Source organism: Halichoerus grypus, chromosome 6, assembly GCF_964656455.1.
Source record: "Halichoerus grypus chromosome 6, mHalGry1.hap1.1, whole genome shotgun sequence".
NCBI classification, from domain to species: Eukaryota; Metazoa; Chordata; class Mammalia; order Carnivora; family Phocidae; genus Halichoerus; species Halichoerus grypus.
Window position 1 is genome coordinate 169404077 of NC_135717.1, and position 21365 is coordinate 169425441.

The 21365-nt window shown below is 44.8% G+C and overlaps 1 protein-coding gene across 4 annotated transcripts; it reads right to left on the reverse strand.

Moving 5' to 3' along the window:
- Positions 1-779: 779 nt before the first annotated feature.
- On the reverse strand, positions 780-19783 carry JOSD1 (Josephin domain containing 1). Of its 4 annotated transcripts, none has more exons than XM_078076637.1 (6): positions 19641-19783; positions 18530-19380; positions 9546-9629; positions 3866-3994; positions 3560-3754; positions 780-2899 (listed from the first exon to the last, which is right to left on the reverse strand). In XM_078076637.1, the coding sequence occupies exons 2-6, from the start codon at positions 18712-18714 to the stop codon at positions 2800-2802; spliced, it is 693 nt and encodes a 230-aa protein (XP_077932763.1). In that variant the 5' UTR covers positions 18715-19380; positions 19641-19783; the 3' UTR covers positions 780-2799. The 4 variants fall into 4 exon arrangements, with proteins under 4 accessions (XP_077932763.1, XP_077932766.1, XP_077932764.1 ...); XM_078076640.1 differs by having other exon boundaries at positions 19102-19380; positions 19641-19782; XM_078076638.1 differs by having other exon boundaries at positions 19657-19733.
- Positions 19784-21365: the final 1582 nt, after the last annotated feature.

Consider the following 21365-nt stretch of genomic DNA (forward strand, 5'->3'; position numbering starts at 1 on the left):
TGGCCAAGAACCTCTTAATAGTAATCTTTGCCCTGAATTCAGGCAATCATTTTCAGATCCACCAACAAAGGACTAGGTCCATGTACTTGCACAGTCTACAGTGACATAAAGGATTTATAGGGAATAACATAATACTGATTTCTGGTCTAGGGAGGGAAGGGTGGCAAATAGAACTTTTTTGGTTTGTTCTTTTAAAAATAATTGCTGAGATGAGCTGATTATGAATCCAACTGTAGCCTTGTCTTTGAACTTCGCAGTTTTTCCATTTAACAAATTTTTATTAGCACTGTGCTATTAACAGTACTGAGCCTTTTATGTGTATCATATTTATCAGAATAATACTATACAGTTTAGGGTGTCGTACTATTCCTATTTTACAGAGGAGGAAACAGTCACAGAAAGGTTAAGTAATCTACCAGACTGCATAGGAAATGCTGGATCCAGTACGGCCTCTGCTATGTGATTTTGACCTTGTTAACCAGAGAAAAACACTGGTCACCTGTCAGGGCTGGTAAAGAAAACCTGTACTTAAGATTAGGATTCCTCAGATTGTTGAGCCTAGTTTTTGTAAACTGAAAAATGTCTCAGGCTTTTGAACCAAATCCTACTTAGTGAATATCTTGTCTGGATTTTTGAGGCTTGAGAGGTTTGACCAAAGCACAAAATAGGTCTAAAAAATGGTTTAGAATGGTAGTGAGTTTTTCTTCTAAAGCACTGTTATACTGAAGTTTACTTTTTTCCCCCTCCACATACGTAATTACAGAACTCAGGCAGACAGATGAGATTTATGTATGGAGTTTTCCATTTTTAATATTTGGTTAAACAAAATACATCTTTTGTAAACAAACCCAGCACAAGGCCAACAACAAAAAAAAGGAATAAAAGCAAGAAAAACAAAAAGCCTAGGGTTGCCCCTTATTGGGCATCAGGGTCAGGCCTGCCCCCTTCCTTAAAGGAAGTGGGGCTTTTTGCCCTTGGGCATCAGCATGGGTCCCTGTTCCTAAGCACCAAAATTGGATATGAACAGAGAAACCAGCCCTGAAATGTTTAAGCGTCTTTGCATATCCCATTGGCTCATGGACTCCAAGTGCACGGGGACTCCTCTGAAGTGCCATTTGCACAGGCCCAAGCAGATTGGTGGAGAGGAGTTCCCTGTCCTCCCAGGAGATGGCTTACTATCACTGACAGTGCCCATGGACCCAAGGTCCTGCTTGTGACAATCAGGTTGGCTGTAACTTCTGGCTGGTGGTGGTTGGAATGTCATTGTGCAGGGGTAAAGAGCTCCCTGTGGTGCCAAGCAGGTCTGGTGTGGAAAATGGTGCAGAAGAGACTGCAGCCAGTTGCCGAGAGGGTGTGATGCAGTAGCCGCTTGGTGGCCTGTTATTCAGCATAAAAAACGGCCTTGTTGGATTGAAGATACATGTGCAGAAAAAGTGCTGGTGTAAACATGCACTCCAGTCACAGTGGGGAGAAAGCCTCAGCTTCATCCTGTTAAGCTTGCTCAGGCTTGACATGCAAGCCCCAGGCTGGCTTTGCTGCTGGAGAGACGTCTGGCCAGTGGGGCAGCTCTCAGACCCGCCAAGACCACCGAACTGTAAGGGGTAGACAGGCCGTCTATCCACCTGTCTTGAGGCAACCACAACCACTTTGGTGACACACAGTGTGGTAGGATACTTCCCTTCCTTCTCTTTTGTTTTCCAAAGTTACAGGAGAAAAGTGGCCTACAACTATTTAAAGAGGTAGGGGGTAGATCAATTCTCGTTGATTTGTAAAGGAAACTAAAGAAAGATGACAAATCCAGGTCCTATAACATAATGCACGTAAACACCCTACTTGAGGGTTCTGATTCTTGTCACTATAGTGACTCCGAGCCTAGGACTTCTACCAATTCTAGCTGCTCTTACTCTCTGAGTAGCTTATCTTCACAATACTTTTCCTCACTCAACTTTCTCAAACTAGTGGAATTTGATATCGAAAGCAGACTTGTTTCCTGATTTTGCCGGAGTGTGTCAACTGGAAAAACTGCCCTCTGGCCTGTCTTGTGCCCCAGAGCCTCTGAAATCAATGTAGTGAAGTGGCAGGGACAATGATGGAGTGAGGCCGACAGGCCATCCGTGCCTGCCCCAGTCTGCCTTCTGCCATGTCCTCTTAGGTATCTAGCTCACCCTGTCACACTAGAATATTGCAGGAGTCAACCACCCGGCATGGAATACTAGAGAATGTTTCATTAGAAAACTCCAAGGATGGCCATAAACCACCCTCAAAATGGGGGTAATGGGTGGCATTGGTTGGAGATGGCATGCTGTACCACTGCTGGGGTTTGGGAGATGGTTTCCTGAGAGGCCCTTATGCTCTGGGTCCGTCAAGCCAGTCACATGGGCTGTGCATGTACTATGTCTTCAGACCCACTGGTTGCCAGGAAAGGGGAAGTGGAGGCAGCATCTCCAGGTGAGTCACAGCAGCAGTGTCCTCCAGCAGAGCCTCTGTCAAGTCCTCGTAGGCATGGGGAAAGTAAGATCGGACCCACCTTTCTTCCTCCTCTCTCAAAGAAAACAAGGGTCTTCCACAGCTCCGCCCTAAGCACACAGAGCTCCTACCTTCCTGTCCCAGGAATGAGTAACGCTGGGTGGTGGTTCTTGTAACCGTCCACACATCTGTCTGTCCTATTGCACTGTCAAATCGGAGGGGAAACCCAATGAGATGTTTGGGGGAGTGGCAAGGGCAGACCCGCTGGATAGGCCACAACACATGACAGAGGACTTGGGGGGCCGAAGGGAGGGAAGGTTGGGTAGAACTGCATTACACGTCAGCCCTCCAACTCTGACGGGCCTCCACCTCTTCTGGCACCACCAGCAGGAGTTCACAGTTCTTTCCTCGCAAGTGATGTTTGAGAAATTTCCTATGGGAACAAAGGGTAGATGAGAGAAAATGAAATGCTGGTAAAACTGCAAACTCCAGCCTCGGGGCCGCGTGCTCCCCAGTGACCTCATCATTTATGCCCTTGGCAGTCCTAAAGACACTCTCGGAGGGATCTGTTCTTGCAGGGTTCCACATCTGGCGACCCCTTCAACCTGTCCAGCTCATTGCCAACCTGAATTTTTATACATCCTCATAACTGCCAACAGCATCTAGTTCTGTGAGGAACAGAGCCAGCCCAAAGTACTCAAGTAAGGGCCTTGTCATTGTTTAAAAAAAAAAAAAAGTTTCTTCTTTGGTCTCAGGGAAATTTAGCCCTTTCTGGTCTAAATGTCTGTCTTCCTTCTTCTGAACTGGCAGCTGTACCATCCCATTTGTCTAAGCGTAGAGAATGTTACGATGCTGGTCCTACCAGACCAGGCGGCCAGCATTCTGGCTGCTGGAACTTCTCTACCAAAGGGACTTCACATCCTCAGGGGCCATCAAAGATACAGGTCTTTCAAGTCTGAGACCATGATTCTAAGCAGGGCGGGGAGAGGATCCAAGTCGCTAGGGATTTCATCTCCTTCGTCAAATAACCAAAGATGGGCTCAACTTCCCCAACACACCAAAGGAAGGAGCCCGGCCCATTCACAACAGGTACCTGAGCTCGCTCTCGCCTCCAATCCACTCGGGCATCTTCAGTTTGGAGTCGAGGTTGTAGTAGGCACCTCCCACCTCTCGAACACAGATCCAGTGCTGCCTTTTGAGAGGCAACTTCAGTGGACCCCAGCACAGGCTGGAGGGCAGATTCATGATGAAGCCCATGACGTTCGTGAGAGCAATGGCACTGACATCCCTGCAGAAGAGAAAAGGCGTCAACTCCCCAAGGTTCCCAGCGGGAACACCTCCCCACTCGGGCCCAGGCCCGAGTGCCTGTTCTCACCAAGTCAAGCCTGGTTCAGATTACCTGCGCTTGTCCCACCAGACAGCTTCATAGCCTTTGGTTTGAAGTGCCGCCATAATGACGTTCACATCGTAGTTCCCATTTCCTAGCATGCTCTTCTTGTGGGGGGTCACCATGGTGTTTGGAGACAACCTACAAATGTAAAAGGAGGAGGGCTGAGACGTGTGGGCTGTCCAACTCCTCCTGCCTGCCACCCCACAGACACCTTCCACCACTGCCCCTGGAAGCTTCTTTTCCCCCATTCAGTACAAGGTAACCACTTTTTACCCAAGTATTTTATAGTCTGGACTCCTACTGCCCTAGGGATTACCTCTCCTTTTATGCAAAACATTAATTCCATAGTGGTGGGGCCTACTTGGCTGTCATTCAGAAAGTCAATGGACCCAAACCATGTTCCACAAGAGGTCTCATTTGTGAAACCCTCAGCCTACCTATTTCTGCAGTCTTCTTCCTTGCTGATCTTCCTGCCTTAATAGAGCCATTTTTCTTAAACATTACCATGGGTAGTATCTGTCGCTACTCTTGTTTTCTTTTATAGTTTTTAAATTTTTATTTAAATTCAACTAATTAACACATAACATTATTACTGTCAAAGGTAGAGTTCAGTGATTCATCGGTCTTATATAGTACCCAGTGCTCATTACATCACGTGCCCTCCTTAATGCCCATCACCCAGTTATCCCATCCCCCAACCCCCTCCCCTCCAGCAACCCTCAGTCCACTTCCCATGATCAAGAGTCTCTTATGGTTTGTCTCCCTCTCTGATTTCGTCGTTTCATTTTTTCCTCTCTTCCCCTATGATCCTCCCTTTTGTTTCTTAAATCCCACATGAGGGAGATCATATAACTGTCTTTCTCTGATTGCCTTATTTCGCTTAGCATAATACCCTGTAGTTCCATCCATGTCATTGCAAGTGGCAAGATTTCATTTTTTTTTTTTTTTTGATGGCTGAGTAGTATTCCATGGTATACAGAAACCACATCTTCTTTATCCATTCATCTGTTGAAAGACACCTGGGCTCTTTACATAGTTTGGCTATTGTGGACATTGCTGCTATAAACATTGGGGTGCAGGTACCCCTTCAGATCACTACGTTTGTATCTTTGGGGTAAAAACCCAAGTAGTGCAATTGCTGAGTCGTAGGGTAGCTCTACTTTCAACTTTTTGAGGAACGTCCATACTGTTTTCCAGAGTGGCGGCACCAGCTTGCATTCCCACCAACAGTGTCGGAAGGTTCCCCTTTCTCCGCATCCCCGCCAACATCTCTCGTTTCCTGACTTTAATTTTAGCCATTCTGACTGGTGTGAGGTGGTATCTCATTGAGGTTTTGATTTGTATTTCCCTGATGCTGAATGATGTTGAGCATTTTTTCATGTGTCTGTTGTCCATTTGTATGTCTTCTTTGGAGAAATATCTGTTCATGTCTTCTGCCCATTTCTTGATTGGATTCTTTGTTCTTTGGGTGTTGAGTTTGAAAAGTTCTTTAAAGATTTTGGATACTAGCCCTTTATCCGATAAGACATTTGCAATTATCTTCTCCCATTCTGTCGGTTGCCTTTTGGTTTTGTCAACTGTTTCCTTTGCTGTGCAAAAAGCTTTTTACCTTTAAGAAGTCCCAATAGTCATTTCTGCCTTTGTTTTCCTTGCCTTTGAAGACGTGTCTAGCAAGAAGTTGCTGTGGCCGAGGTCACAGGGTTTGCTGCCTGTGTTCTCCTCTAGGATTTTGAGGGACTCCTGTCTCACATTTAGGTCTTTCATCCATTCTGAGTCTGTTTTTGTGTGTGGCATGAGGAAATGGTCCAGTTTCATTCTTCTGCATGTGGCTGTCCAATTTTCCCAACACCATTTGTTGAAGAGACTGTCTTTTTTCCATTGGATATTCTTTCCTGCTTTGTCAAAGATTAGTTGACCATAGAGTTGAGGGTCCATTTCTGGGTTCTCTATTCTGTTCCATTGATCTATGTGTCTTTTTCTGTGCCAGTACCATACTGTCTTGATGATGACAGCTTTGTTATAGAGCTTGAAGTCCGGCATTGTGAAGCCACCAGCTTTGGTTTTCTTTTTCAACATTCCTTTGGCTATGTGGGTCTTTTCTGGTTCCATACAAATTTTAGGATTATTTGTTCCAGCTCTGTGAAAAAAGTTGATGGTATTTTGATAGGGATTGCACTGAATGTATAGATGGCTCTAGATAGCATAGCCATTTTAACAATATTTGTCCTTCCAATCCATGAGCATGGAACGTTTTTCCATTTCTTTTGTGTCTTCCTCAATTTCTTTCATGAGTGTTTATAGTTTTCTGAATACAGCTCCTTTGCCTATTTTGTTAGGTTTATTCCTAGGTATCTTATGGTTTTGGATGCAATTGTAAATGGGATCAACTCCTTAATTTCTTTCTTCTGTCTCGTTGGTGTATAGAAATGCAACTGATTTCTGTGCACTGATTTTATATCCTGCCACTTTGCTTAATTCTTGTATGAGTTCTAGCAATTTTGGGGTTGAGTCTTTTGGGTTTTCCACACAGAGTATCACGTCATCTGCAAAGAGTGAGAGTTTGACTTCTTCTCTGTCAATTTGGATGCCTTTTGTTGTCTGATTGCCGAGGCTAGGACTTCTACCACTATGTTGAACAGCAGTGGTGATAGTGGACATCCCTGCCGTGTTCCTGACCTTAGGGGAAAAGCTCTGTTTTTCCCCACTGAGAATGATATTCGTTGTGGGTTTTTCATAGATGGCTTTTATGATATTGAGGTATTTACCCTCTATCCCTACACTGTGAAGCGTTTGAATCAAGAAAGGATGCTGTGCTTTGTCAAATGCTTTTTCTGCATCTATTGAGAGGATCATATTGTTCTTGTTCTTTCTTTTATTTATGTAGTGTATCACACTGATTTGTGGATGCTGAACCAACCTTGCAGCCCAGGAATAAATCCCACCTAGTCGTGGTGAATAATCCTTTTAATTTACTGTTGGATCCTATTGGCTAGTATTTTGGTGAGAATTTTTGCATCCATGTTCATCAGGGATATTGGTCTGTAATTCTCCTTTTTGGTGGGGTCCTCATCTGGTTTTGGGATCAAGGTAATGCTGGCCTCATAGAAAGAGTTTGGAAGTTTTCCTTCCATTTCGATTTTCTGAAACAGCTTCAGAAGAATAGGTATTAATTCTTTAAATGTTTGGTAGAACTCCCCTGGGAAGCCATCTGGCCCCTGGGCTCTTGTTTTTTGGGAGAGTTTTGACTAGTGCTTCGATTTCCTTGCTGGTTATGGGTCTGTTCAGGTTTTCTACTTCATCCTGGTTCAGTTTTGATACTTTATACATCTCCAGGAATGCATCCATTTCTTCCAGATTGCCTAATTTGTTGGCATATAGTTGCTCATAATATGTTCTGATAATTGTTTGTATTCCTTCGGTGTTGGTTGTGATCTCTCCTTTTTCATTCATGTTTTTTTTTTTTTTTTAAAGATTTTATTTATTTATTTGACAGAGAGAAACACAGCGAGAGAGGGAACACAAGCAGAGGGAGTGGGAGAGGGAGAAGCAGGCTCCCCGCTGAGCAGGGAGCCCGATGCGGGGCTCGATCCCAGGACCCTGAGATCATGACCCGAGCCGAAGGCAGACACTTAACGACTGAGCCACCCAGGCGCCCCTCATTCATGGTTTTATTTATTTGGGTCCTTTCTCTTTTTGATAAGTTTGGCCAGGGGGTTATCAATCTTATTATGTCAAAGAACAAGCTCCTAGTTTTGTTGATCTGTTCTACTTTCTTTTGGTTTCTATTTCATTGATTTCTGCTCTAATCTTTATTCCCTTATCCTGCTGGGTTTAGGCTTTATTTACTGTTCTTTCTCCAACTACTTTAGGTGTAAGGTTAGGTTGCGTTTGTTTCTTGAGAAAGGCTTGTGTTGCTGTATACCTCCCTCTTAGGACTGCCTTTGCTGCATCCCAAAGGTTTTCAACAGTTGTATTTTCATTTTCATTTATTTCCGTGAGTTTTAAAAATTCTTCTTTAATTTCCTGGTTGACCCATTCATTCTTTAGTACGATGCTCTTTAGCCTTTATGTATTTGAGTTCTTTCCAAATTTCCTCTTGTGTTTGAGTTTGAGTTTCAAAGCATTGTGGTCCAAAAATATGCAAGGAATGATCCCAATCTTTTGGTACCAGTTGAGACTGATTTGTGACCCAGTATGTGATCTGCTCTGGAGAATGTTCCACGTACACTCCTGAAGAATGTGTATTCTGTTGTTTTAGGATGGAATGCTCTGAATATACCTGTGAAGTCCATATGGTCCAGTGTGTCATTCAAAACCCTTGTTTTCTTGTTGATCTTCTGCTTAGATGATCTCTCTGTTGCAGTGAGTGGAGTGTTAAAGTCCCCGACTATTATTGTATTATTATCAATGTGTTTCTTTAATTTTGTTATTAATTGGTTTATATAATTGGCTGCTCCCATGTTAGGGGCATAAATATTTACAATTGTTAGATCTTCTTGTTGGATAGACCCTTTAAGTATGATATAGTGTCCTTCCTCATCTCTTATTACAGTCTCTGGTTTAAAATCTAATTTGTCTGATAAAAGGATTGCTACCCCAGCTTTCTTTTGATGTCCATTAGCATGATAAATGGATTTCTACCCCCTCACTTTCAATCTGGAGGTGTGTGGGTCTAAAATGAGTCTCTTATTTAAGACAGCATATTGATGAATCTTGCTTTTTTATCCAATCTGATACCCTTTGTCTTTTGATTGGAGCATTTAGCCCATTTATATTCAGAGTAACTACTGAAAGATGAATTTTGTGCAGTTGTATTACCCGTAAAGTCACTGTTTCTATATATTGCCTCTGTTCCTTTCTGGTCTATGTTACCTTTGGGCTCTCTCTTAAGGGATCCCCTTTAATTAATTTCTTGGAGGGCTGGTTTAGTGATCACAAATTCTTTTAGTTTCTGTTTGTCCTGAAAGCTTTTTCTCTCTCCTTCTATTTGAATGATAGCCATTCTATTTTGAATGAACGGAGTAAGTATTCTTGGCTGCGTATTTAGCACCCTGAATATATCATGCCAGTCCTTTCAGGCCTGCCAGGTCTCTGAGGATAGGTCTGCTCCCAGCCTATGTTTCTACTCTTGTAGGTTACAGACCTCTTGCCCCGAGCTTTCAGGATTTTCTCTTTGTCTCTGAGATTTGCAAGTTTCACTATTATATGTCGGGGTGTTGACCTATTGTTATTGATTTTGGGGGGGGTTCTCTGTGCCTCCTGGACTTGAATGCCTATTTCCTTCCCCAGATTAGGGAAGTTCTCCAGTATAATTTGCTCCAATATACTTTCTGCTCCCCCCTTTCCTCTTCTTCTGGGATCCCAATTATTCTAATATTGTTTCACTTTATGGTATCACTTATCTCTCGAATTCTACCCTCGTGATCCAGTAGTTATGTTTTTCTCAGCTTCTTTATTCTCTATCATTTTGTCTTCTATATCACTAATTCTCTCTTCTGCCTTATTTATCCTAGCAGTTAGGGCCTTCATATTTGATTGCATCTCATTAATAGCCTTTTTGATTTTGACTTGACTAGATTTTAGTTCTTTTATTTCTCCAGAAAGGGGTTCTGTACTGTCTTCTATGCTTTTTTCAAGCCCAGCTAGTATCTTTATAATCGTTATTCTAACTCTAGTTCCCACATCTTACTTATATCCAAACTGATTACGTCCCTGGCAGTCGATACTGCCTCTTGTTCTCTTTTTTGAGATGAGTTTTTCTGTCTTTGTCATTCTGTCCAGAGAAGAAAAGATGAATGAGAGAACAAAATACTAAAATGGCAACAATGACAGCAGAGAAATATACACTAAACAAATCAGAAGAGACTAAAAACCAAAAAAATAAAAATAAAATAAAATAAATAAAGAAGAGAGAGAATATAATCAGACAGGTGAACTGAACAGAGCAATACACAGGATCCTGTGTGTATTTTGGTCTGTTTGTTAGAAAACTAGATCCCAAAATTGTAAAGAAAAAAAACATACGTACAATATGTACAAAGGTAAAGTTAAATGAAAGAATAGAATATAACCATAAAAATGAAAATTAAAAGACAAAAGAAAAAAGAAAAAAAAAAGGAATATGAACAGACAGGTGAACAGAACAAAGCAATATACGATGTCCTGAGTATATTTTGGTCAGTTTGCTGGAAAAACTACATCTCAAAATTGTAAAAAAAAAAAAAAAAAAAAAATATATATATATATATATATAATTAAATACATTGAAAAGATAGAATGCAACTGTGAAGATCAAAATTTAAAAAGCCTAAGCAAAAGAAAAAAGAAATAAAAAAGAACATGATCAGATAGGTGAAGAGAACAGAGCCATACACTAGATTCTGGGTGCAATTTGGTCTGTTTGTTAGAAGAAACTGTATCCGAAAATTGTAAAGAACGAAAAACATATATAAACAAAAATAAAATTAAATACAATGAAAGGATAAAATGTAACTGTAAAAATGAAAATTAAAAAAGATTAAAAAAAGATTTTATAAAAGAGTTGATAAAATAAGAAATTGGTTGAAAAAGGAAAGGGAAAAAAATTAAAATTGAAAGACAAAAGAATCATGAGAAAAACCCATGAATTCTATATATTATTTTCCCCAGCACTGGAGTTTTGCAGTTCTGTGTGATCAGTAAACTTGGTCTTAGGCAGATGTTCTTGCTGATTTTCTTGGGGTGGGGCCAGTTGCACTGATTCTCAGGTGTCTACCCTGGGTGGAACTGCACCACCCTTGCCTGGGGCCAGGCTAAGTAAGTGGCTCTGGACTGCTCTTTTATTCCCTGAAGGCTTTCCACGTGGCTTTAGAGGATGAGAATGAAATTGGTGGCCTCCCAATCTTCAGCCCGAGCTGAGAGCTCAGGGCCTCATTCCTCAGTGAGCCCTCAGGGAAAAGCAGTCAATCACTCCTGTCTCCCTGGTCTTTGTCTGCACTGCATGCTCACCCAGTCTGTGACCAGACATTTCTGTCTCAGGTACACAACCCGTTTTGAGTCTCCAAACCCTGCAGACTCCTGCAGTGCGCACCTGCACCCCTCCTCCCCAGGGGAGGGGGGAGGGTCTCGCTGAGGTTCTGCTGCTTGCTGGGCCCCTGCTCAGAGAGCGGTCACCCAACCATACTGTGGTTCATGGTATATGGCAACCCCGGCCTGAGAGTCCACTCCTGGGCTTGCTGACTGCAGCCACGGTGCATGGTTTATGGCATCCCTGAGCTGAGAGTCCACTCCTGGGCTCGCTGATTGCAGCCAGCTTCCCCGCTCCGATGTCTGGGAGTTCTGCCATACTCAGGCACTCCTGGTCTTCCTGTGACCTCTCAGATCCTGAGACCACACTGTCCCACCTAGGATTCCACCTCGCCTTGCCACCTGAGCACCTTTCAGGCAAGGACATCCCTCACCGGAGCAGACTTCTCAAAGTTCTGATTCTGTGCTCTGCTGCTCACTTTCCCGGGCCGGCTTACAGAGGCTCCCACCCCTTGCGTTTTATCTTCTGATATATCACTTCGGATTCACTTCTCCGCACCTCCTAACTTGCAGAAGGTGGTCGCTTTTCTATTTGTAGAGCTGCAGCTACTCTTTTCTTAGATCTTCAGTTGAGTTTGCAGGTGTTCAGAATCATTTGATAGCTATCTAGCTGAATTCCTAGGACCAGACGAAACTCAGGTCTCCTACTCCTCCACCATCTTGGACTCTCTTTTTTTTTTTTTTTTTTTTTTTTTACAGTTGAAATGCTTTCTATTTAACGCTTGCACACTTGGTAATCATTAATCCTTAAATACTCCAAGGCATACAGACACGCAGGTAACATAAATGTATGAACTGGGGCCAAATGTAAAGCAGTAAGAAGTAGTAAGGCCTATACTGAACTGGAATGCATGAACCACCTAAAGTATTTCAAATATACGTGTGTGTGTAAAATAACTAAATAAAAAATTTTAAAAAATTAAAGCACAATGAATCAACTGAAAAAAATGAATGTGCCAAACAAAACTAAACTTGCCCACCGAGCTTTAAGTCATTTTTGGCCAGGCCTTATTAGCCACTCCTTCATCCAAGGCAAGGATAGCAGCTCTAAAGGTGTTTCCAGTCCTACGATTTTGCTTTCACAGGCTTGTCAGGCCAGGACCTGAGGAAAGGCCATCTTGAAGGAACGGGTAGATTACTTCCACCTTGTTGTGAAGGGGAAGAAGGGAAATGGGGTGAGTTTCTCAGGAATAAAATTGGAAGGCAGATGTCCAGGAGGCTGCTAAGGGCCATCTCTAGAAGAGAATCATGACTTTAGGTCAACTCCAAACACTCAAGAAATCTTACAAAAAGTTGTTTTTGTTTTTTTTAAACTTCTCTGTACACAGCAACTATACGATATTTTTTTAACATAAAACATTCCTTCCACTATTTAAACCCTCCAATGGCTCCCAAAGCACTTAAATACAGTCTAAATTACTTCCTCTCCCTGCAAAGCCCTCAGAACACTGCTGACCTCATCCCCACCTCTTTTAACACACACACCTGCTCCCTACTAAACACACAAAACTCCTTCTCACCTGAGGGCCTTTGCACACACTGTTTCAGCCGTCTGTAATGTTCTTCCCCTGGATCTACACTTGGTTTGCTCCTTATTATTTGGGTCCCAAGTGTTAGTACCTTAGCGGCCTTTTCTGACCACCCAATCTTCAGTTTCTTCCAGGCACCAGCTCTTACTCCACCTGCTTTAATTACAGCCCTTGTTACAACCAGACATGTGTTTTCCACACTAGAATGACAGCAAGGGCCTTCTCTATCCTGTTAGGACTACATCACCAGGACCCAAGAGTGCCTGGCACATGACAGGTGCTCAAGAAATGTTTACTGACATGTTCGCCATGTTTATTTTGCTACCCTATCTCTTTCTTTGTAAACATTGGTGGCAGACCCTTAAAAAGAGGTTGTGTGTTTGTCTCCAGAGCTGGCAAAGAAGGGGATCAGAGGACACAAAACTTCACTCTGCAACCAAATTGCATTTTACTGTAACAATAACTACCATTTATTGAAAAATTCCATGCCACATTCAATGCAAGATGCTTTTATGTGTATCTCATTTAATTTCCAAAATAAAGCTATGAAGCTATAAATTATTTCCATTTTATAGGCTTAAAAAACTGAAGTTTGATGATTTAAAATGGTGACTTGCCTGTGATCATTTATCTCACAAATGACAGAACTAGGATTCATACTCAGGTTTGTCTGACTCCAATGTTGTGCTTGCTGTCTTATGGTGAGGACCCAAGAACCAAAATGGGTGGTGGTAGTTGGGTGAGAAGAGGAAAGGCCAGAGGACTCCCTGGGGCCTGGACCTAAAATGCAGCTTCAAAGGACAAAGGCTCTCAGTGGGCTCTTGTATTAAATAAGAAAGTATATGAAAGCAAGCCTAGCTCAAGGTATATCAAGTTCCTTCCCCTTCACCAACTTTTCAATAGCTTCTCCTTACTTTCAGTGAAGTCTCTAGCTAGGAGATGCATGAAGGCTCCAACAAAGAAACTTCTGGGTCTTCTACCTTGTTCACCATTTAACTCCTTATCACGCTCAAAACTTGGAGCCTCGCGGGGCACCTGGGTGGCTCGGTCAGTTAAGCAACTGCCTTCGGCTCAGGTCATGATCCCAGGGTCCTGGGATCGAGCCCCACATCGGGCTCCCTGCTCAGCGGGAAGCCTGCTTCTCCCTCTCCCACTCCCCCTGCTTGTGGTCCCTCTCTCACTGTGTCTCTGTCAAATAAATAAATAAAATCTTAAAAAAAAAAAACCAACAACTCGGAGCCTCGCTTTCCTGAGTGTGTTCCCAGATGATCACAGGTGTTCAACACATTAATGGCTGAATGAATCGAGTAAAAAGTTTTCCTGCAGGAATCTGTGGAGTCCCTAATATGCTAATGTTCACCTTGAGTCTTTTTTTTTTTCTTCACCTTGAGTCTTGAGACAGGGTAGATTTCAGATCCCAAACATATATGACCAAATATTTTTTTTGAGGTACACCTTACAGGAGTGTTCCCAGGGTCTCCTCTCCATGTCCCACATCTTCTATCTCAGATTCCAACCCTCTCCTGTCTATTCCCATTTGCTCTCCCCGAGCTGGAGCTTCCTTGCCCCATATCTGGGCTTTTGAAACAGGTTGCTCAAGTGATCTCCTTGGGGCACCTGGGTGGCTCAGTTGTTAAGCGTCTGCCTTCAGCTCAGGTCATGATCTCAGGGTCCTAGGATCAAGCCCCGCATCGGGCTCTCTGCTCAGCAGGAAGCCTTCTTCTCCCTCTCCCACTGCCCCTGCTTGTGTTCCCTCTCTCACTCTGTCTCTCTCTGTCAAATAAATAAATAAAATCTTTAAAAAATAAATAAATAAAATAAAGTGATCTTCTTGTTCCCAAACTCCCCTTCCACCAAGTCACCTAAATGTTCCTGCCACATTCACCAAGTTATCATTTCACTCTCTCATATAAGAATTGCCACTGGAGCCAACTGCCCACTGGCTAACTTCAACCCTCCTGGCCCTACTGGGCCTGCCGTTCCCCCCTCCTTGGGCTTTAGTGCACTTCGTTTTTTTAAGATTTTATTTATTTATTTGACAGAGAGAGACACAGTGAGAGAAAGAACACAAGCAGGGGGAGTGGGAGAGGGAGAAGCAGGCTTCCCGCGGAGCAGGGAGCCCGATGCAGGGCTCGATCCCAGGACCTTGGGATCATGACCTGAGCCGAAGGCAGATGCTTAACGACTGAGCCACCCAGGCGCCCCTTTTAGTGCACTTCAGACACCACGACCATGTGGGCCTCTATTCTTTCATCCTGTTTCCTGTTCCAAGCCAAATCCTAAACCTTCTTCAAGGTCAATGTCACATCCTACTCCTTCCATGGACCCTTTCCTGGCTTCTGTGTAGAAAACACAAGGAGATGGGGAGGACCACACAGTATCCCAGCAAGCAGCAGCAACACTAACTGTGTGATTTACTCTCCGGGCCTGCGGGCTTATCTGCAACAATGGGAATAATCCCCATCTTACAAGACCATTAAAGAATTCCATTATCTTATACGTGTCCAACCAAATAGCAAATTCCTGAAGCACAGGGGATGGCTCTTCTACTCTGCAGCCCTCACGGCAAAGCAGTGGCAACTGAATAAACATGCGTTGGCCTAGATGATATCACTACAGGGAATGCAGAGAATGGCCTCCATCTCATTCCTAGAGTGGTCATTTGAATAAGTGGGGTCCGCCCAGTGGGCCATTATACCAGTACTCGTTTCTATTTAACCCTAACCAGGTGCCCACTGTGTTAGCTACTCTTACGAGCTTTATCTCTTAATCCTTCCAACAGTCTTAAGACAGAACTTAATCCCACAGTGTTAATAAGGAAGCTGAGATGCAGCGTGGCCACGGTGACTTGCACAGCCCTGTGCAGCTGGTGAGGGCTACAGAGCTAGGATCCAACCCCTACACCTAATACACTCAATGGTCTCCCAGACAGTTTGACACACGGGTCCCACTGAACTCCATGGCATCCTGTTCTGTGATTCTTTTCCTGAGACTCCTTGGCAAACTCCTGTTCAGGACGGTCTTCATGATTTGGATAGAAGGTCTGGACTAGAAAGCAAGCCTCTCACTTCTGTTGTCACAGCCACAGGTTAGAGCCATGGGATCTGAAGTGATCTCCAAGTGAGAAAATGGGCTCTAGCCAGGTCTCACTAATGCCTATACCCTGAGGTGAGTTCCTGGTCCTCCCTGGTGGTTATTCCTGTGTCCGGCTACGGTGAGGATTTCAGATTTTAACAAAAAGGAGATGTGGAGACATTCACCAAGATTCCTTTTCTCAGGGCGCCTGGGTGGCTCAGTCATTAAGCGTCTGCCTTTGGCTCGGGTCATGATCCCAAGGTCCTGGGATTGAGCCCCATGTCGGGCTCCCTGCTCAGTGGAAAGCCTGTTTCTCCCTCTCCCACTCCCCCTACTTGTGTTCTCTCTCTCGCTATATCTCTCTGTCAAATAAATAAATAAAATCTTAAAAAAAAAAAAAAGATTCCTTTTCTCTCCTAATTTTCCTTTTTATCACATCTGAAGAAATGTGACCTTAGAAAATATGTCTCAGAACTTCATGATGTGTCTTTAAATTATTAAATATATAAAGCACAGATCACAGGGCCAGGCACATCGATGAACTCTTAAGTACTGGCAATGATGATGATGTGTTTGCCTGGCCCTTGGACAAAATGATTTAAATCTCTAGAGGCTAACACTCTATACCTTTTAGCAATTTACCAACACCACACCTTTAAATGTGGCTCCTTTCACTTGCTCAGGGACCTTTTAATGGGGAGGTTAGACTTCTCCTCTGTGGTAGAAGAATGCTGGTTGTTCACCAATGTCTAAAATCTCTTTGTCCTGTCCAGCTTGCATTAGAGTTTTCGAGTGGTACCAACCTAGTTTTCATCTATTTATATTTTAATAGCTATTTTTTTTTTTTGCAGGGGGGTGCATACCCAGCTGCGAGAACATTTAATCACTGAACAATTGAGATGAGTCTGTGAAAATGGTTTGAGGCTGAGGATTTTCCAAACAACTCAGCAAAGCTGCTACTACATCATTTGACGTCTAAATCCTTCCTTTTTCAAAGCACAGGCACATATATGATGAGATGTACGAGATCAGATATCCACATCTGTGTATGTGCACGATGACAGCTGCCCAGTTTCTGAGCTTTTCTCTAATTTCACACACATGTTGAAAACTGATCCTTTTCAAACCAGTGACCTCTTCTGCCATCACTGTGGTTCTTACCACTATGTTCAAATCCTGGACTGAGACTCTGCCACCTTGACTCCTCTCTTCCCTATCGCCATGCTGCTGGGCCACTGGCTTTAGTTTTTTCTTAGTCTCTACTCATTTCTGTTCCAAACATGAGTCATCTTATATCCACAACTACTCAAACTCCACCCTGCTTTTGTATTTCTCCTTTTTTATCTGGCTAAAATTCAACTGCTAGGATGAACTTCCTCTCAACAAACAGCATTCATCAAAATTTTTCTCCCATTTCTCCCATTCATCAGCCCCATCTTCCAAAGAGCATAAAACTTTGTATCTGAGAATTTAAAATTATCTAGTTTAACCTGCCAACATTACTATTCTTTCCATTAAGATCCAAACAGATCATCTTTTCCCTTTCAAACGGCTCTAAATTCCAAGGTTCTAACTTCACTTAAGTTTATTCTCAGGTCTGGTCAATGTAGAGCCTGGGATGTACTTAGCAGCTGAGTCCTGTTCAACTTGTTTCCTCTACAGTGCCTAGCAGTGCTTGGCACATGGCAAGCCGCTAGTAAATGTTTGTTTATAAAATTCCCTCTTCTCTCTTTCCTCTGATCCCTTTCATGCTTGTTTCTATCCACACTGAATCTTTCCATACAAAATGCTCTACACAGAATTCTGCCTCTGGAGTGGAAGCTGAGTGTATTTGCTATTGCTATTACTTTGAGATGGATCTTTACCTTGTGCTGACAGGAAACTGGGGAGCGTAGTACAAATTTTCTAGAGCTTTAGTAGCCAGGAATAGAACTCTGGTTCCATGTGAGTGTTTAGCAAATATTTAGCATTCTTTCATTCAGGGGAAACAGAACTAACTGAAACGGTTATCCGCAAACAGCAATTATCCACAAACAGCTTATAATCATAGTCCGTATCTTTAGACCCAGGCCCAACTTACTAGCAGCGTGAACGGGTACTGATCATACCATTGCTCTGACATGCCTTTCCAATACTCAGGAAGTAGCAGAGCAGACGAGTTGCTGTGTCCATCCAGACACTGCAGAACTAATTCTCAAACGCTTTGATAAAAGAATTTTAGAACATCAAAGTAGAGAGAGAAAAGGCTGAACTTCTATCAACCTGTCAGGTAGCATTTAGCAAAGTGGGTATAAAAGGCCATCGAGAATGAAGTAGAAAGGAGAAGAGATCTAGAGTCAGCTTCAAATCATAGCTTTGCTACTTAGAAGCTATTTGGGCAAACTACCTGACCTTTCTGTCTGTTGCTCTATCAGTAAAGACAGTAAAATAACTGCTGGGGAGGGCTATACAAAGCAACCTATGAAAAGCACCACGGCCAGCACATGGCTGCATAGAAAAACTGAGCACTGCGTATAGCTGAGCACCTTCCTTATAAAACCCACAGCATTCCACCTCTGAGGAGAGGTGACTGAGTGTGTACAGCTCTCGTCCCCCTTCGGGACTGTAACCGCTTGGGGGCAGGACTTGAGAGGCATTACAGCCTAGTGGTCAACAGCACAGATACAAACCTGAATTCAAACTCGGCTCCATCTCTTGTCATGTTACCTCAGGCAAATTACTTCTCTGAGCCCTGCCTATGTCCATAAAATGGAAATAACACATATTCCATGGGATCGTTGAGGGCATCACACAACTGAGGCTTTTAGCACTGTGCCTTATCTATATAGTAAGTGCTCAATCAACGAGGGTGATTATTTTTCCCATCTCTGCGTCCCTTATAACTGCTAACATCTAGCTAATAATACCTGTTGGTTTGAAGGTTTATGTAGCTGAGACACTGCCCCACCCACAGAAATTCATAAATAGCAAACAGTGTAAAAATGCCAAGGAGAAGGTCCCCTACCTCTGGAAAATCTCTTGCAGCGTTTCCCGGGTGAAAGCATTGCTGTCCTGGAAGACGTTATTGAGGGCATGCAGGGCACAAAGCTCCCTGCGCTGTTTCTCATGGTAGATTTGTGGGGGTGCTGCCTGAGGCAGCTCCAAAGATTCAGATTTGGCCTTGTCTCCTTTCCATGGCACGCAACTCATGTTTTCGTTTTAGGTTCCAGAGAGGGCTAAAAACACCCCACCCTTCCCTCCAGAGGAAGAATGTAAGCTTCTCAGTCTTTTCAGGATTCCTGAGGTCCACCTTATTTTCTGGTCTCCATGATTTATGCTTTGTCACGGGGAGAAAGGTTGGAATCAAAAGGAAAAAAAAAAATCCACCTCCATCAACAGAAAGATCACTTTCGGATTAGTGTATTTCGCCACCACTGTCAAAGTGCAGAATTTTAAAAAAATCATAGACGATCTAAGACCTTGTTTCCCTTCTCCCACCCTCCCCTCCAAAAAAAAAAAAAAAAAAAAAACCAACAAAAAAAAAAAACCCCCACGATTTTCTTGCCGTATTTTCCTCTCTGCAAATGCCAACCAGACCTCAAAGCAGGAGGACCGAACGGAATTGGTCACATCGCTCCTTTTCTTCCATTTCTTTCAAACCGCAACGCCACTGACTCAGGAGACAAGGCCTAGGTGGTGGGTAAAATGCAAAATTCGAGCCGCTAGCGAGGGCCGGCCAGCGTGGGATCGCGGGCCGAGCCGGGGCCTCGGGGGCGGCTCTCCATCCCCTCTGGTGCGGTGGGGCCCCGCAGGACACTGGCCGAGGCGGGGGCGGCTCCCTCGGAACGCGCGGACTCTCACCCTCTCGCCGCGGCCCTGCGGAGGAAACAACCCCGGTCAGCTCCGGCGGTCAAGCGGACCGCCGCTGAGAACCAGGCTGGCGGGGGGGCGGGGCGGGCCCGGCCCCAGCCCGAGGGAAGGTCCTGCGCAGCGACTGGCAGGCCCGCGAGGGGTGGGGTCGGGCCCACCCGGCTCGCCTCGCCGCCCACACCCCAACCTGCCCGCCCGTCACGTGAGTGCAAGCCGACACGCCCTCCCGCCGCTGCCCCCACCCACGCCGCGGGTCGCCCCCTCACCGCTGCAGGCCACCACCTGGCGCTGCGGGCCGCCACCTGGGCCGCGCTCGGGCGGGCGGGCAAGCGCGCGCACCTGAGCCCGACGTCAGCCGCCCTCGCCGGGCGCGTGCTCCGGAAACGCCCTCCTGCGCCGTCCCCGCTCCCGCCCGCCGCGGCGTCACGTATGACGTCAGCCTGTCGTCAGGCGGCGCCGGCTTTAAGGCCGGGGCTGCCACCCGTCGGTTGAGTGGGTGTGGGTGGCCTTGAGGGGAGGCGGCCGGGGGCTGTGGGCTGTGAGCCGTAGAGCGTGGCGGAGGCGGCGGCCGCTAGAGCTGGTGCCCGGCTCCTGGGTTCGGTTCTTTCCGGGGCTGGGTAGGGCGTGGCGGCCGGCGGGAGTCTCGCCTCGACGCCCGCCGCTCCCCACCCCTCCCCGGGCATCGGCGCCGTTCCGGGGCGGCGACCCGGCCTGCGGCTGCACTTCGCCGTCCTCCCCTCCCTTTTCCCTCTGTGGGCCGGGCTTCTCGAGCGGAGTGCTTTCGAGAACCTGGATTAGCTACTCCTTCGTTGACTGTTTTCTGTCTGTCTGGCGCGCTGTTCACCAGGTGACCTGATGCGGCCGGGAGTAAATTGTCTTGGTTAGCGGGCCCGGCCGCCTCGCACTTGCCTGGGAGCGCCGAGGGTAAGTGCCTCGCCTGGAGTCAGATTTCAAGTGGAATGGAGAGTCCTGTTTCAGTGGTGTCGAATTCTGTGCACTACCCACTGACGACTGTCCTCTTGCCCTCGGGCTCCCACCTCACGGTGGCTGACACAGAACTTTACTCCCTGGATTTTTTCAAGGTGTTATCGTGTGTCAGGAAGGTAAACACCCAGTTCCGTGTAGACTTTTTTCCCTTTACCTACTTCTAGGTCATGTGGAAGGCATTATCTACCCTAGCCGCCCTTCTTTGGGATTTTTGTGCAGAGAATTGAAAAAACAGGTTACACAATTCAGGCATTTCTTTAACCTTGCTATACAACACGACTCTCCTAACACCATGACACTCACGACAGTTGCCCCTTTTTTTTTTGTTTATGATTTTATTTATTTGCGAGAGAGAGAGAATGAGAGACAGAGAGCATGAGAGGGAGGAGGGTCAGAGGGAGAAGCAGACTCCCCGCTGAGCAGGGAGCCCGATGCGGGACTCGATCCCGGGACTCCAGGATCATGACCTGAGCCGAAGGCAGTTGCTTAACCAACTGAGCCACCCAGGCGCCCGACAGTTACCCCTTTTAACACACGCCTGAGTGCTTACCATATGGTTGGGAGTCCTGCCCTAATCCAGACAACTTTTGAATTACCTTAAATTTTTGTAATTTGTAAGCCACCTAAGGGTTGCAGTTATATTTTCATAAGATTAGGCTTACAACACAGGTTTGTAAGACAGTGTTGCAAGCACTGTTTATTTATTTATAGCTAACTATGCAGCTGCTTTTTTTTTTTTTTTTTTTTTTCCCAGAGTAGACAACTGAACCTCAGAGTTAATTAACTTGTTTCAGGTCACACAGCTAGTAAGTAGTGGGCCCAGAGTTGGAACCTGAACTCTAGAACGTCTTCAGAAAGAGGATGTAAAAATGGGTAGGGAATTCCCTTCCCAAAATGTAATTTTAGATTTCTCTGTTTAAGAAGCACCTACTCTTTTTTTTTTTTGTTTTTTGTTTTTTTTTTAAAGATTTTATTTATTTATTTGACAGAGAGAGACACAGTGA